At 42.3% G+C, this 14583-nt stretch overlaps 1 protein-coding gene across 1 annotated transcript in view; it reads left to right on the top strand.

Annotated features, from left to right (window-relative positions):
* Nucleotides 1-509: 509 nt before the first annotated feature.
* The window catches only part of PLSCR5 (phospholipid scramblase family member 5), a 119529-nt gene continuing 105455 nt past the window's right edge, over nucleotides 510-14583 (top strand). The window contains exon 1 of the mRNA XM_073629075.1: nucleotides 510-699. Within this exon, the coding sequence (XP_073485176.1) occupies nucleotides 687-699 (13 nt within the window). The 5' untranslated portion in view covers nucleotides 510-686. The remainder of the gene's footprint in view (nucleotides 700-14583) is intronic.

Genomic DNA, 14583 nt, shown 5'->3' with positions numbered 1-14583 from the left:
TACGCATGGAAGTAGTTGATACTTAATACAAGCTAGAAGGATGGATGGTGTTGTTATATGTTGGCCGATTATATGTTGGCATCTCACTGGAAGAACTGGGTTGCTGCTGGAATAACTAGAATTATAATAATTAATAAACCTCATCCCACTACTATATCACTACAGATGGAAGGAAAGAATTTAGAAATAATTAGATAGACTGGTAGTCAAGGCAATGTCTGGCCATAGAAATCTGGTTTTAGACTTCAGAGGCTTTAGTATAGAACAAGACGGATGTTTATGTAATTCCTATTCCTACCCCCATGAAACTCTTGTATTATGGATGAGTGAATAATTGAGTCCAGAAGATCATATACAAAACAGCATGTTTGCATCATTTAGTAAAATATAATTTTTCTGCGCTCTAATTTATATTCCTGTGTGTACAATGTGTTGTGCCTTCTACACTATACTTCCAGGGAATATTCCCTTTAATTGACTCATGTTCTGTAAGCTGTAGTCACAATATACGTGAGTTTGCAACATGAGATGGGAAAGTCGTTTCCTACCTGTTCCTGTGGAACATAACACCAGGTAGGAAGCCTGTGAAGTTGCTATGCCTGCTGAGATCTGCCTTCCTTAAAGCACAGAGAAGAAGCTATTGCTTTTAACCTAGCTGTCTTTGAAGAGGTGGCATAGACACTTCCATGGCCTCCCAAGGTAAGTCAATAAACGATGATTCTCAACTTTTAGCTGCTGTTTATTAGGCAGTCATACCGTAAATCTAGATAATGTAATAAACAACAACAGACAAAAGCAGACTTGTTTTCTGAATACCACAAAAACATACCCCTTTTTTTGTTTTAATGTGTGCCGCTGTTGATAATGTGTTGATTTTTAACCACATTTAAAACAGCAAATTAACTTTCATTTTGTAGTGGTTGAATGGAACTATCACAACAAATGTATTAATTAAAAATATATTGGTGTTTGTATACAGTGCAAGGTAAAACCAATGCACTACATGCAATAGCACATAGCAACTGAATGAAGCAATCTTTCTATGTTGTAGATGAGATTTGTGATTAGTGTCATCATTCGCCTTTATATCTTGCTTAACATCAATTTATATCAATTTATGTGACAATGAATACACTAAAATAGCTACTGAGTAAAAAATAATGTGCATATGTATTGCCGCAATAAGGGAGATTTACTAAAACTGGTGCACACAGAACCAATCAGCTTCCAGTTTTTTTTGTTAAAGCTTAATTGAACAAGCTGAATTAGAATCTGATTGGTTTCTATGCACAGCTGCACCAGACTGTATGTGCTCCAGTTTTAGTAAATCTTCCCCAATGTGATCACATGTACCATCTTGAAAGTGTTTGAATAATAAAATAGGTACCTTACACCATTCAGGCATAATTTCATGACCACTGACAGGTACACTGAATAACATTGATTATCTCATTTCAATGGCACCTGAAATTAGGCAGCAAGTGAACATGTTGTCCATGAAGTTGATCTGTAGAAAGCAGAAACAATGGGCAAGCGTAAGAATTTGCACAACTTTGACTTAGGGCCAAATTGTAATGGCTAGACGACTGAGCCAGACCAACTTCAAAACTGCAGTTCTTATGGGATTTTCCAGGTCTGCAGAGGTCAGGACCTTCCAAAAGTGGTCCAAAGAAGGAAAAACCAGTGAAATAATGACAGGGTCATGGGCGGCCAAGGCCCATTGATGCATAAGGGTAGCGCAGGCTGGACTGTGTAGTCTGATCCAATAGAAGAGATATACATCTTAATAGAAGAGCTACTGTAGCTCATTCTGCTGAAAAAGTTAATGATGGTTCCAATAGAAAGGTGTCAGAATACACAGTGCATTGTAGTTTGTTGTGTATGGGGCTTAGTAGCTGCAGACCGGTCAGAGTACCCATGCTGACCTGTGTCCACAGCCAAAACTGCCTACAATGAGCACGTGAGCATCAGAACTGTTCCATGGAGCAATGGAAGAAAGTAGCCTGATCTGATTTATCTTTTTTTTCTTTTACATCATGTGGATGGTCAAGGGATGGCACCAGGACACACTATGGGAGGAAGCAAGCTTGCAGAGGCAGTGATCTGCTGCTGATGGCTTGGTGTTAGATACCACAGCATACCTTCAAAGATCTAACGGAGTTCATGTCTTGAGGGGTCAGAGCTTATTTGGCGGCAAAAGGGATACCTACTCAATATTAGGTGGGTGGTCATGTTGCAGAGGGTGGTGATAATGTTATGGCTGATCTATGTGTAGTAGTGTGAGACAATATACACTCAAGCTCAGTTACAGAGGCCATTGTCTGACCATTGGGCTGCATACTGATTTTGGGGCATGCAAACCATTTTCAAAGATCTGAGAAAGAGTTTAGAACAAGGAACATGGAATTCCCTTCCACTGGAGGTTTTTGGCCTTGTTTTAGATAGGTGGGTGGGATAAAACAATATATATCTTATTAAAGTGGTTGTAAACCGCTGAACTTTTTCTTACTTGCAAGGCAAAGGCATAATGCATACTAGCACATTTTGTGAAACTTACCTGAAAACAAAGCCTTGCAGCGATTTCATTGCTGGAGACAGCTTCCATCTTCACCCGTCTTGCTTCCGGGTTCGCAGACTCCAACTCTGTGACTGGCCAGAGCTGCGATGACATCACTCCCAGGCATGCGCTCAGGAACCGCCGATCATGGCACAGGGCTCTGAAGGAATGGCATGGGTGGCCGTTCCTTCAGAGCGCATGTGCCAGTGATGTCACTGCTGTATGTACAGTAAATATCTCCTAAACGGTACATGTTTAGGAGATATTTACACTACTTATAGGTAAACCCTATTATAGGCTTACCTATAGGTAAAATTCAAAGATGGGAGTTTACTTCCTCTTTAAAATGAAACTCTAGATTTAATGAGAAACAAAATTACTTTCCAGCAAGTAAACTTTATCAATTTTAAATATTTTAGCAAAATGTGTTATAAATTCATACCTCATTTCACTCTAAATAAACTGATGTCTTCTCTCAAACTGACAGGGAAATAAGAGAGTTTGACTTCATTATCAGTACCTGAGCAATCTTAGTGTTGTAATATAAAAAAAACGTGATCAGCACTGCTTTAGTCAGACTTGAGCTTTAGAAAGTCAAAATGGAAAAGCACTAACCCAATCACACAAACGTGAAAAAGTTATCCTAATATCAATAACTGTATAGAGGATTACTCAGTTTGCATATGGTGACTTATAACTTTTTTTGACAGTATTGACTGCAGAAAAAAACGGAATGGTAATTTTTAATAATATTAAATGGCAGTATGGCATAAGTAGCAATTAATGTACGCTATATCAAATTATGGTGAAAGTGGAGTCATTCTTTAGAGGGTCATTTTGTTATCAGTTTTAAACTGAAAAATGTAAAGTAACATAAATATCACAAAAGGACCAATCTGCAAACCCTGCTCAGCCTAAAATCCCATACCATGTACTTTTGCTTTCAGCCATGCTTTAGTTCTTGCTATCTGTTGCAAGTGTAAAAACACTACAAAAGCCCCAAATAGCAAGACAGCAGAATCTGATGGTATATTGGAATTGGAGGGGCCTTCCACCTATGCATATGAGCAATCAAAATATGTATATCCCATTACAGTTCTGAACGTGGACTTAAGCGCTAAAACACTGTACTTAAAAACAACGAAAAAAAACTGTACGGGGTAAAGGGTTATTTAATATACTTACCTTTCCCCCCGCTTCCCACAGCGGCTCCTATGCAAGAGTGACATCGTCATCCTTCTAGCGAGATCCCAGGGAATACTGAATAGCCCAAATCTCACTTAAAGATGATCCTGCACTGTGCTGGTGGAGCTTCATCTAGAGCGATTTGGGCTTTTTGGCCTTTCCCAGGATCTCCTTCGAAAAATAGTACTGTCACCCCTGCAGCATGGAAATCATGGTAAAGGTGAGTAAGAAAAATCAACTTTTTTATCCCACGGGTATACTTTTTCAGTTTACTGCAACAATTTAGATAGGGGGATGGGTCCATCACTAAACAAGCGCACCTTTCTTGGAGTGCAAGGTACACTTTAACATTGCCCTTTAAATACCAACTGACAAAGGGATAATTAGAAGGTCAGCACTGAAATGTATTTATTTTTTTGCTATGAATGCTTATGTTTTCACTGTAATGGCTGTGCCTGTGATATCAGTCTACATATTAAAGTGCTTCTGCCAACTAATGCCAGTAAAAAAATGTAAGGTGGAGTGCTAATCATAACATTCTTGTCTACAGAACATTGCATCAGAGCTGCATGAGGGAAAGCTATGAGGGGAAGCTTTGCTGACTTCCACCATCCAATCATGAACAAGCAAAAATGCAGTTTTTAAAATTTTCTTTGCATGTGATTGGGTATTCTTTGCAAAGTGAAGCTTCATTTCATTTACTAAGCTCTGAAGCAACTGCATTTGCAAAGTGCACAGTCTATTTGCCTTTAATAAATTAACCTCTGTGTGGCTATATGTTATTAAACAATAAAGGCATTAAATGTTATAAATTGGTATTATCCAATCTGTATGATGGACCTTTGCTACATAGGCCAGCATGGGCAACTTTGATAGGAGAATGAATCAGACACATAGTAGTTAAAGGGGTTCTAAAGGTTTAAAGTCTTTTTTACCTTCATACATTCTATACATGAAGATAAAAAACCTTCAGTATGCAGCTCCCTCTGAAACCCCCTTAATACTTACTGAAGCCTGATCGTGATTCAGCCATGTGCATGAGAGTGCTTGCTCTCGAGGGTCTCTGCCTCCTTATTGGCTGAGAGACAGCAGTGGGAGCCATTAGCTCTCACTGCTGTAAATTACAGCCAGTGAGGAAGGAGCAGGGGTGGGACCTAGCCCCATTCTGTGTGTCTTATGGATGCACAAGGCTTGCTACAGAGGCACTCGGAAAACAGGAGGAGACAGGAGCACTGGCAGAGGACTTGAGAAGAGGAGGGTTGGGGCTGCTTTGTGCAAAACCATTGCAAAGCAGGTAAGTATATGATGGTTGTTATTTTTATTTTGGTTAACCTTGAAAGTGGTAATAAGCTCTCTCTGGTTATTTGTACCTACAGGTAAGCTGATAATAAAGCTTACCTGTAGGTAAAATGAGTATCTCCTGCACCGTTTAAGAGATATTCCAGCGAGCAACAGCTGGTAACGTCACCAGCACATGCACTCTGAAAGAACGACATACCTGTATTGTTCCTTCAGAGCTCTATGCTGTGCCCAGGGCTCCCGCATGCATGTACAGGAGTGACGTCATTGTGGCTTGGCCAATTAGACGGCCTGCAAACCTTGAAGAAGATGGGGTGAAGACATCAGATTCTTCCAACGGCAATCCCTGCCAGCGGTGACAGGGTGCCGTTGGAGGGATCCATTCTAAATGTAAGTCTGACATGATGACAGTGCAGTGCATTCTAGTACAGCAGGGGGGACCTTTTTTTTTTTACTACAGCATTAAAATCGCTTTAATAGTGTCAGGTAATATTGATTCTTAGGCAATAGATAAGTAGGTTTATAAAACATAAGTACAATGAACAATAATGATGTGCAAATGACAGTAATTTATAGCACCCAGAAGCCATTTAACTGAAGAATGCTCAGGGGAAGGTCAATATTGTCTGGTGCAAAAGAGAATGCTGGATTTGACTAGGGTAACCTATGTACTCTAATTGGCACCTTAAAATTGTAACTAAAGGGGGTCTATCAACAACAGATCTATCAGATATCTGTCAAAATAAATAGCCAATGACATACTGTACACAAAGACGTGTGTTTTTTTTATCAAACTACATGTATGACCTGCTGAAACAAACCCTTTATACATTTTTGTGCCTCAAGTATGTTTCGTATTTAAAGTGGAACTATGAGCAAAATAAAACATGACATGTATGTTGCAATCTGTTAATATCAACAAGTTTTTGTTACCAAACCTCCCCTGGGACATGGTTTCATTGCCTGTTGATTCTGTCCGTAGATTGTGTGATATTTTTGCTTCCTCTATCAGGGTGACACTGTTACTGCACACAGGGGCGGCACAACTTGCAGGTCGACTCACCGAGGCGACCTGCACACGACTTCAGCGGCGACTTGCAAAACAACTTCTGTATAGAAGTCAATGCAAGTCGCCTGAAGTCGCCCCAAAAATACTACAGGAACCTTTTTCTAAGTCGGAGCGACTTGCGTCGCTCCTATTAGAACGGTTCCGTAGTATAGAACGGGACGCGACTTGTCAGGTGGCTAAGTCGCCTGACAAGTCGCCCCTGTGTGAACCAGGGCTTAGTTCTGCAGTTAACTCACTGCAGCATTGTCAATCGAAGGAGCCAGGTGGGAAATTCTTGGCTGAACAGTGGCTGCATCCAATCAGAAGAACCCACTGATTGGGGCTGGTTGTCAAAATACAATAGTTGCAGGGGGAGATTCATCCATACATGCTGCGTAGTGTGAATAGAGAAATCAGTTATATTTTTATGATCAGCCTGCAGGCTGATTACAAGACATCTATAAGTGTACTGGCAACCTAACTATTCTAAGTAATGTAAAAGATATCTGAAGTACAATAGTTTACAATACAGCTCAGCACAACAGGTTTAAAATACTCTTTTCCTGCTACATATGCAATAGCACACTGCAGAGACATGGACCTGTTATAAAAATTTCCAAGAGTTTAAAGATCATAAATAAAGTTAAACTCCACATCTTATTTTAAAACACTCTGGAGCAGTTCATTTCATTTCATTTAATTAACTCTCATATATAGCACAAACAATAGAGCCATGAGACAATGCTGACTGTAAAACGGACTGGAGATCAGTATATAAATTATTTACACCATACTTATACATATTTAAATAGACGCTCAAAGAGGTTCTGGAAACTTTTTCATGGTGGTCTGGCAGTAAACAATAGAAAGAAACAGTGGCAGCAGTGGCAGGAGGAAGTGATATGTAGCAGCTAGACTCCTAGTGATGTCAGACACTGAAGTGTTTGCTGTTCCATTATGTCTAATTAACACATAAGAGCCAATGTGCAGTAGAAAGCATTTACTGAACTCACTTATTTTCAGAACAGCTAAGGTTGGAAAAAAAGAACTTCACAAAAGACATTTCATTCACTCACATTAAGCATGTCAGTACAGCAATTATCTATACTGATTATTAGAAAGTAGCAGTTGTTGGCAAAGTAATGGAAGCAAATGATAACAGAATTGACACTCTACTTCTAAAATAAAGAGGAAAAAACAACAGCATAATGTTATTGGAAATAATATTGTTGTCAGCTATGTTTTTTTTTTTATGCACAAAACATCTCTAAGCAATTCAACATCAGCAAAATGAGCAAAAAGTCTTGTTTTTTTTATGTATTAAAAAAATATCCATGCATTTGGTGAACCACAAGTAGGGTTCATACATTTTGTGATTTGATCAGTAGGACAAGGTTTATATTTTTTGCATTTGCATTTCTCATTTGCATAGGGAAAATTTTTTGCTGGGTGGGGTTTGAACCAACAATTTGGAATATTGCATTGGTGCAGTATTTTTGCATAGATTTCTTAAAATTGAATTTAAAATTTAAAAACATTTTTAAAAATAACCCCGTTTTCCCTGCACACACCCCATAAAAAGCACTGCATAGTGCGAGCATGTAACTCCATTGTGCCACACATGTAAAGTATTGCTGAGAATTTCAGAATAGGAATAATTCTAGGCCCATAGTTCGCAGTTAACTAGAAAGTGGTAACCTGTGAAGACTCTTAATGTGTCACCTATGGAGATTTTTGAGTACTATAGTTTTTTTGTAATTCCACAGGCTAAATTTTAGGACTTAACATGTTTGGTATCTACAGTATATACTCCATGTAACCCGAATTTTTTCTATTTTACCAAAAAAAAGGGTATAATTTATTTTAGTGTATTGTTTCCTGAAAATATGCATTTGATAAATAACTGTGCAAACATCGTACAACAATAAATATTTCCACTACTACTACTTTATTCTCCAGGGTCTCTGCTATCAGAAAATATATACTTTTTTGAGAGGTTTATAGTAATTTCTAGCAATAAATGAATTCTCTAACATCTGTGAAAAAGATGAAAAAAATTACTCTGGTAGACAAGTGGTTAAAGATTGGGTGTATGGGCTAGAATAAGTGTTAGGTTGACATTAGAGGTCAGTATCTGACCTCTTTTAGTTAGGTTTGGTTCCTTATGTAATTTTTTATTGGTGTGATAAGAGAATACTAAATGTGTTTACTCAGTATTATTTAAGGTACTTATATAGCGCCGTCAATTTACGCAGCGCTTTTACATATACATTGTACATTCACATCAGTCCCTACCCTCAAGGAGCTTACAATCTAAGGTCCCTAACTCACATTCATATACTAGGGCCAATTTAGACAGAAGCCAATTAACCTACCAGCATGTCTTTGAAATGTGGGAGGAAACCCACACAGGCACAGTGAGAACATGCAAACTCCAGGCAGGTAGTGTTGTGGTTGGGATTCGAACCAGCGACCCTTTTTACTGCTAGGTGAGAGTGCTACCCACTACACCAGTGTGCCGCCCAGTAAGAGGTATTGGGCCAAAAATATGCATGCCAGAATTTTTTCACCCAACCATGTTGGTTTTCAGAAGCCAAAAGTCAGACATAAACAGTCCTGTTCTGCCCCAATCTGATGCTTGATCTGACATTTAAGTGAGAATCAGGCCAATCATCTTGGGTGTGAAATACGTTTGATGTTATGAAATCAAGAATGGGCAGATGTCCCCCTGCCTGTTGTCCTTGGGGAGATATCTGCCCCATCTATGACCAGTGTGCCAATAGTAAAGAATACGCAAGCGACCAAAGAATTGTATTTGCTGTAGCCAGCCTAAGCTGTTTATTTACATCACCTGGGTTTGTGTTCCCTAAGCCCAAAGGCATTGTTGTTTTTGCCTGCTACTGTTCCATGTTACTGTTAGTGCTACTGTTAACTGCAAGAAGATACAATGTACTGAGTTATGAATTGGGAAGGGATTAAATGTTTGGGAAGGCCTTCTAGAAATGTCCTTACTACAAGATGTAGTGGTGGAAGGTGTCTTGCCTCCCAAGTCTGCTGCCTGGGGAAGGTACAGTATATCATCTGGAAGGCCCAGTTCATGCTTCCTAAGCCCCTTGCCTGGGAAAGAAAGCTGAAGAAGAGTCCTGCCAGGTCAATTTGCCATCTAAGCTTAAAAACTCACAGACACAAGTTTCCCATCTGGGCTTAAAGGTCCCCACAAAGGGCCTGTGTGAGAGGCAGAAGTTACCTATGGATAGCTGTTCATCTGGTCTACCAAATCTGCCAGAAATAAAACATACTGCAAGATTCTACTGAGCAGATGGATTTTTGCTGCTGTTTATGGGTGTCCTGTATCTCTAACCCGTTTTCTCCTGGACAACTGAGCCACTGAATTTGCAAAAAAAAGATTGATGATGGAAAAAAATTAAATACATACGAGAGCTGTTTTATCTACCTAAAGGATTTATATTACTGTGCATCCTTTTCCGAGATTTACACAGTTCTTCCACACAGCACAACCCTGCCTAGCAGAGAAGGGGATGTGATCTTACTCTTCTGTAGTTTCACTTTCATTTACAGATCTCCTTCCCACCCGCATCCTGTAACTGGACAGTGAAAAGGGAAGCAGCACACTGATTAGTTCATCTTTCTATTACTATGATTTCTCCTCCTATCAGTATGCCCTGTGCACCACAGTACACCTGACTGGCTCATTTTGCTTTGATTACTCTGAGTTCTTGTCAGAGAACTATCACAAATGCTCGTTCCCATGCGCCAGTCAGACGTTCGGCAGGTACGAGCGAGCCCCAGGCCAGGCACACACGTTAGTACACTCTTACGAACGACTGCACGTCAGCACGGGCACGTTGCACGTCAACGATTCACGGCACAAGGCGCCCTATTTAAAGGATCAGCATACTAGTGTCAGTGCTGGATTGTCTCAGCTAGTTCCTGTATCCTTGCTGCTGTTTTGATTGAACCTTGATCCTGAACCCTTGGCTTTCCTGACTACTCTTTCGGATTATCCCTGCAACTCTGCCTGCCTCTACTTCTTGTACCGAACCCGGCTTGAACTTCTGACTATGGCTCTGTCTTCCGGTCTTGTACTTCTCTGCCAGCTCGTTGCCAACCACCGCCATCCCCTGACTACGAACCTGCCTGCCGATTGTGTACCTTCCTGCCAGCACGTTGCCGACTCCTGCCTGTCCCCGACCCTGCAAGTACTCCTGTTGGACTTCTCCTGAACCAATCCAGGATCTGCATCCCACCAGCTCCACTAAGGCTCCAGTGTTCCTGATCCTGCCAGCAGGCACCTGCGCCCTTCCATTGCCCTAGCAGCCCTGTCTCAACTTCCAGGGGTGCTAGGACCGGAACCGTGCAAGAGGCCACCCTCGTCATTTCAGACTCTGCTGTAAGGTACGTGACAGTACAATCCAGCCACATGGAGTCCGAAAGGGGGGCCTCAGCTATGGATGCTCTGTGCCAACAGATCGCGAACCTCACCCAAGCAGTCCAGGGCCTGCAGGATGGCTACCAGTGACTCGAGCAACGAGTGGAGTCTCTCTCTCCAAGCACCTCAGCACGCCAGACAGCCGCAGCACCTGCATCATCGATTTCAACTTCTACTCCCACAGTAGTGGTGCCACCCCCAGAGCCACGAGTCCCTGCTCCAGAAAGATTCATGGGAGACCGCAGCAAATTCCGCGCTTTCAGAAATGTCTGCCATCTGTATTTCCTGCTACAGCCTCGCACCTTCTCTTTGGAAAGTACCAAGGTGGGATTCATCATTTCATTACTACAGGGAGAACCCCAGACCTGGGCTCACCATCTATTGGAACAAGCTAGTCCCTTGCTAAATACCATGGACTCTTTTCTGAATGAAATGGCTAAACTTTATGATGACCCTCAACGTACCACCACAGCTGAGGCCAGTGGAGGACTATGTTACAGACTTTAAAAGGTGGAGTTCTGACACACAATGGAACAACGCCGCTCTCCGTTTTCAGTTCCGCTTAGGACTTTCAGAGGCACTTAAAGATGAACTAGCTCGGGTGGGGGTCCCCAATTCTCTAGAAGAGCTGATTCAGCTATCTATTCAGATCGATCGCCGGCTGAGGGAGCGAAGATCTGAAAGGACCAGCTAGTAACGGCCCATGTGGATGCTACCCAGGGTACCCAGCCACCCACCTATTCCTGCAACCCCACTACCTGCTCCAGTCACTGAAACTCCAGAGCCAATGCAATTAGGCCTGCTTCATGCACCAGTGACTCCAAAAGAGAAGCAGCGCCGCCGTATGAATAATCTCTGTCTCTACTGCGGGGGAGCCGGTCATTACGTCAACATGTGTCCCAACAAGACTCGTAAGTGTGACTCTCCTCCTCTTGATCCTTGTGCTTTGGCTCTAGCAAGATCAACTCACATTGCTGTTCTTGTCTCCCTACAGCTTCCAGAAGGGGTACTCCAGGTCCAGGCCATAGTTGATTCAGGCATCTGTAGTTGCTTCGTCGATCATGCCTTCGCCCTGCAACACAAGATTCCTCTGCGATCTAAGCAACATAAATTGCCCATACGACTAGCTGATGGGTCCAACATCAAATCTGGGCCCATCATTCAAGAAACTCAACCTTTGCCCGCTGACATCTCACCCAACCACCAAGAACTGTTGTGCCTAGACGTTATATATATTTAAATATATCCTCACCGCTCTTTCCAATCATTCTGGGAATGCCATGGCTGCAAGCACACAACCCACAGATAGATTGGACAACCAGCAAGGTGGTTTTCCAGTCATCCTATTGCCTCCATAATTGTCTCCAGACCTTCCACCACTCAGCCCCAGTTGTTGGCTGTCTAAAACCAGCATCCGAATCCCAAGATCTTGTTCCATCCGTATACCATGATTTCCTGGATGTCTTCGAGAAACAGAAAGCAGACACTCTTCCCCCCCACCGGGCCTACGATTGCCCGATTGAACTTTTACCAGGAGCAGAAATTCCCTTTGGCAGAATTTTCCCCCTCTCGGAACCTGAACTCTTGGTCCTGAATGACTATGTGAACGAGAACCTCAAGAAGGGGTTCATCCGTCACTCTACTTCTCCAGCCGGGGTAGGAATATTCTTTGTCGAAAAGAAAGACCACTCACTCCGTCCATGTGTGGATTACAGGGAATTAAATCGGATTACTGTTAAAAATCGCTACCCCCTGCCTCTAATTCCAGAATTGCTCCAGAGACTCCGCTCTACAAGAATATTCACCAAGTTGGATTTACGAGGTGCTTACAACTTGATCAGAATCAGAAAGGGTGATGAGTGGAAAACGGCCTTCCGGACTCGGTTTGGCCACTTTGAATATTTAGTTATGCCCTTCGGGTTATGCAACGCCCCGGCAACCTTCCAGCATTTCGTAAATAACATCTTCAGAGACTTCTTAGACCTATTCATGATCGTTTACCTAGACGACATTCTGATTTTCTCTGTCTCTTTAGAACTACATCGTGACCATGTGAAACAAGTCCTTCTTAGGTTAAGACAAAATGGACTCTATGCCAAGGCCGAGAAATGTGAATTAGAACGGCAGACCATTCACTTCCTTGGACTAATAATCTCCACAGGAGGGATGGCAATGGATCCTCAAAAGGTCGCAGCCATAATGTCCTGGCCACCTCCCGTTGATAAGAAAGGGGTACAACGGTTCATCGGTTTCTCCAATTTTTACAGGAAATTTATTAAAAACTTCTCTGGTATCATCATGCCCATCACTCAACTCACCAAGAAACAGAACCGCTTTCAGTGGACAGAGGTAGCTCAAGCTGCTTTCGACAAATTAAAAGGACTGTTCACCTCTGCCCCGGTATTAAAGCACCCTGACCCCGCTCTTCCATACATACTGGAAGTAGATGCCTCAGAGAGCGCTGTAGGGGCCATCCTGTCTCAGCGCCAAGGACCTAAAGCTCTAATGCACCCTGTGGCCTTTTTCTCAAAGAAATTAGGGCCTTCGGAAAGGAACTACGATGTGGGAGACCGGGAACTGTTGGCAATCAAATCGGCCCTGGAAGAGTGGCGGTACTTCTTGCAGGGAGCAACACACCCAATACTGATCTTCAAGGATCACAAAAATTTAGAGTATCTCAGGACTGCCAAATGCCTCAGACCCAGACAAGCAAGATGGGCTCTTTTTTTTTCTCGCTTCAGTTTCCATATAACCTACCGGCCTGGATCCAAGAATGTGAAACCAGACGCGCTATCGCATATGTTCACGGAAGTCGAGGTTCCACCCCAAACAGATACCATCCTACAGGCTGGAAATTTTCTGCTTACACAAACTGATTTAATGTCACAGATTCGTCAAGCATCCAGGGGAATCTCTCTGCCTCCAGATATGAACCTTCAAGAAAACGATGGGCTCTATTGGCAGGGGAATAAAGTTTTCATACCACAGAATCTGCACACTACTGTCTTACAAATATGCCATGACTACCCGTTGGCCGGCCATTTTGGGGGATACAAGACCATGGATTTGATCCAGAGACATTTTTGGTGGCCCAGCTTAGCAAGGGACTGCAGGAAATATGTTGGCTCAATCTGTCTCAGGAACATAAACAACAAAAGCAAAGCATGGGGATTATTAAGACCACTACCCATTCCTGAAAGACCCTGGGATAAAATTGCGATGGATTTTATTGTAGAGCTCCCTCCATCGGAAGGGTTTTCTTCTATCTTTGTAGTGGTGGATCGCCTCTGCAGGATGTCACATTTTGTCCTTATGAAAGGGACCCCATCAGCAACAGAAACTGCTAAAGTTTTCATTAAAGAAATTGTCAGGTTGCATGGAATTCCTAGTGACATTGTCTCAGACCGTGGAGTGCAGTTCACTTCAAGATTCTGGAAAGCACTATGTGAAGCACTGGGCATCAAACTCAAACTCAATTTCTCTTCGGCTTACCATCCCCAGTCCAATGGACAGACTGAGCGTACCAATCAAATGCTAGAACAATACTTGCGCTGCTTTACCTCCTTTTCCCAAGAAGATTGGGCTTCACTACTGCCCTTGGCGGAATTTGCATTTAATTATTCTACCCATGCAGCCACCAACCAATCTCCCTTCTTCTCAAATTATGGGTTTCATCCCTCTTTCTTGCCAACATTAATTCCGGATTCCCCTTTGCCAGCTGTTCAGGACAGACTAAATTTCCTTGCTGCCAATAACCAGGTGCTGAGGGAGACCATTTCCAGGACACAGGAGACTAATAAAAGGTTCTTTGACAGGAAGAGGAGGGGGAACTGGATTTGAAGGTTGGTGACCGTGTGTGGCTTTCGACAATAAATTTGAAATTGGCCTGTCCATCCAGGAAATTGGGACCTAAATATCTGGGACCTTTCCCGATCAAGAGAAAAATCAACCCAGTGGCTTATGAACTTGAACTCCCCGACTCATTCAAGATCCACCCTGTGTTTCATACTTCCTTGTTGAAACCTGACGTGGTTAATCCCTTTC

The sequence above is a fragment of the Aquarana catesbeiana genome, linkage group LG04 (genome assembly GCF_042186555.1).
Source record: "Aquarana catesbeiana isolate 2022-GZ linkage group LG04, ASM4218655v1, whole genome shotgun sequence".
NCBI lineage: Eukaryota > Metazoa > Chordata > Amphibia > Anura > Ranidae > Aquarana > Aquarana catesbeiana.
This window is presented reverse-complemented; position numbering and strand designations above follow the sequence as displayed.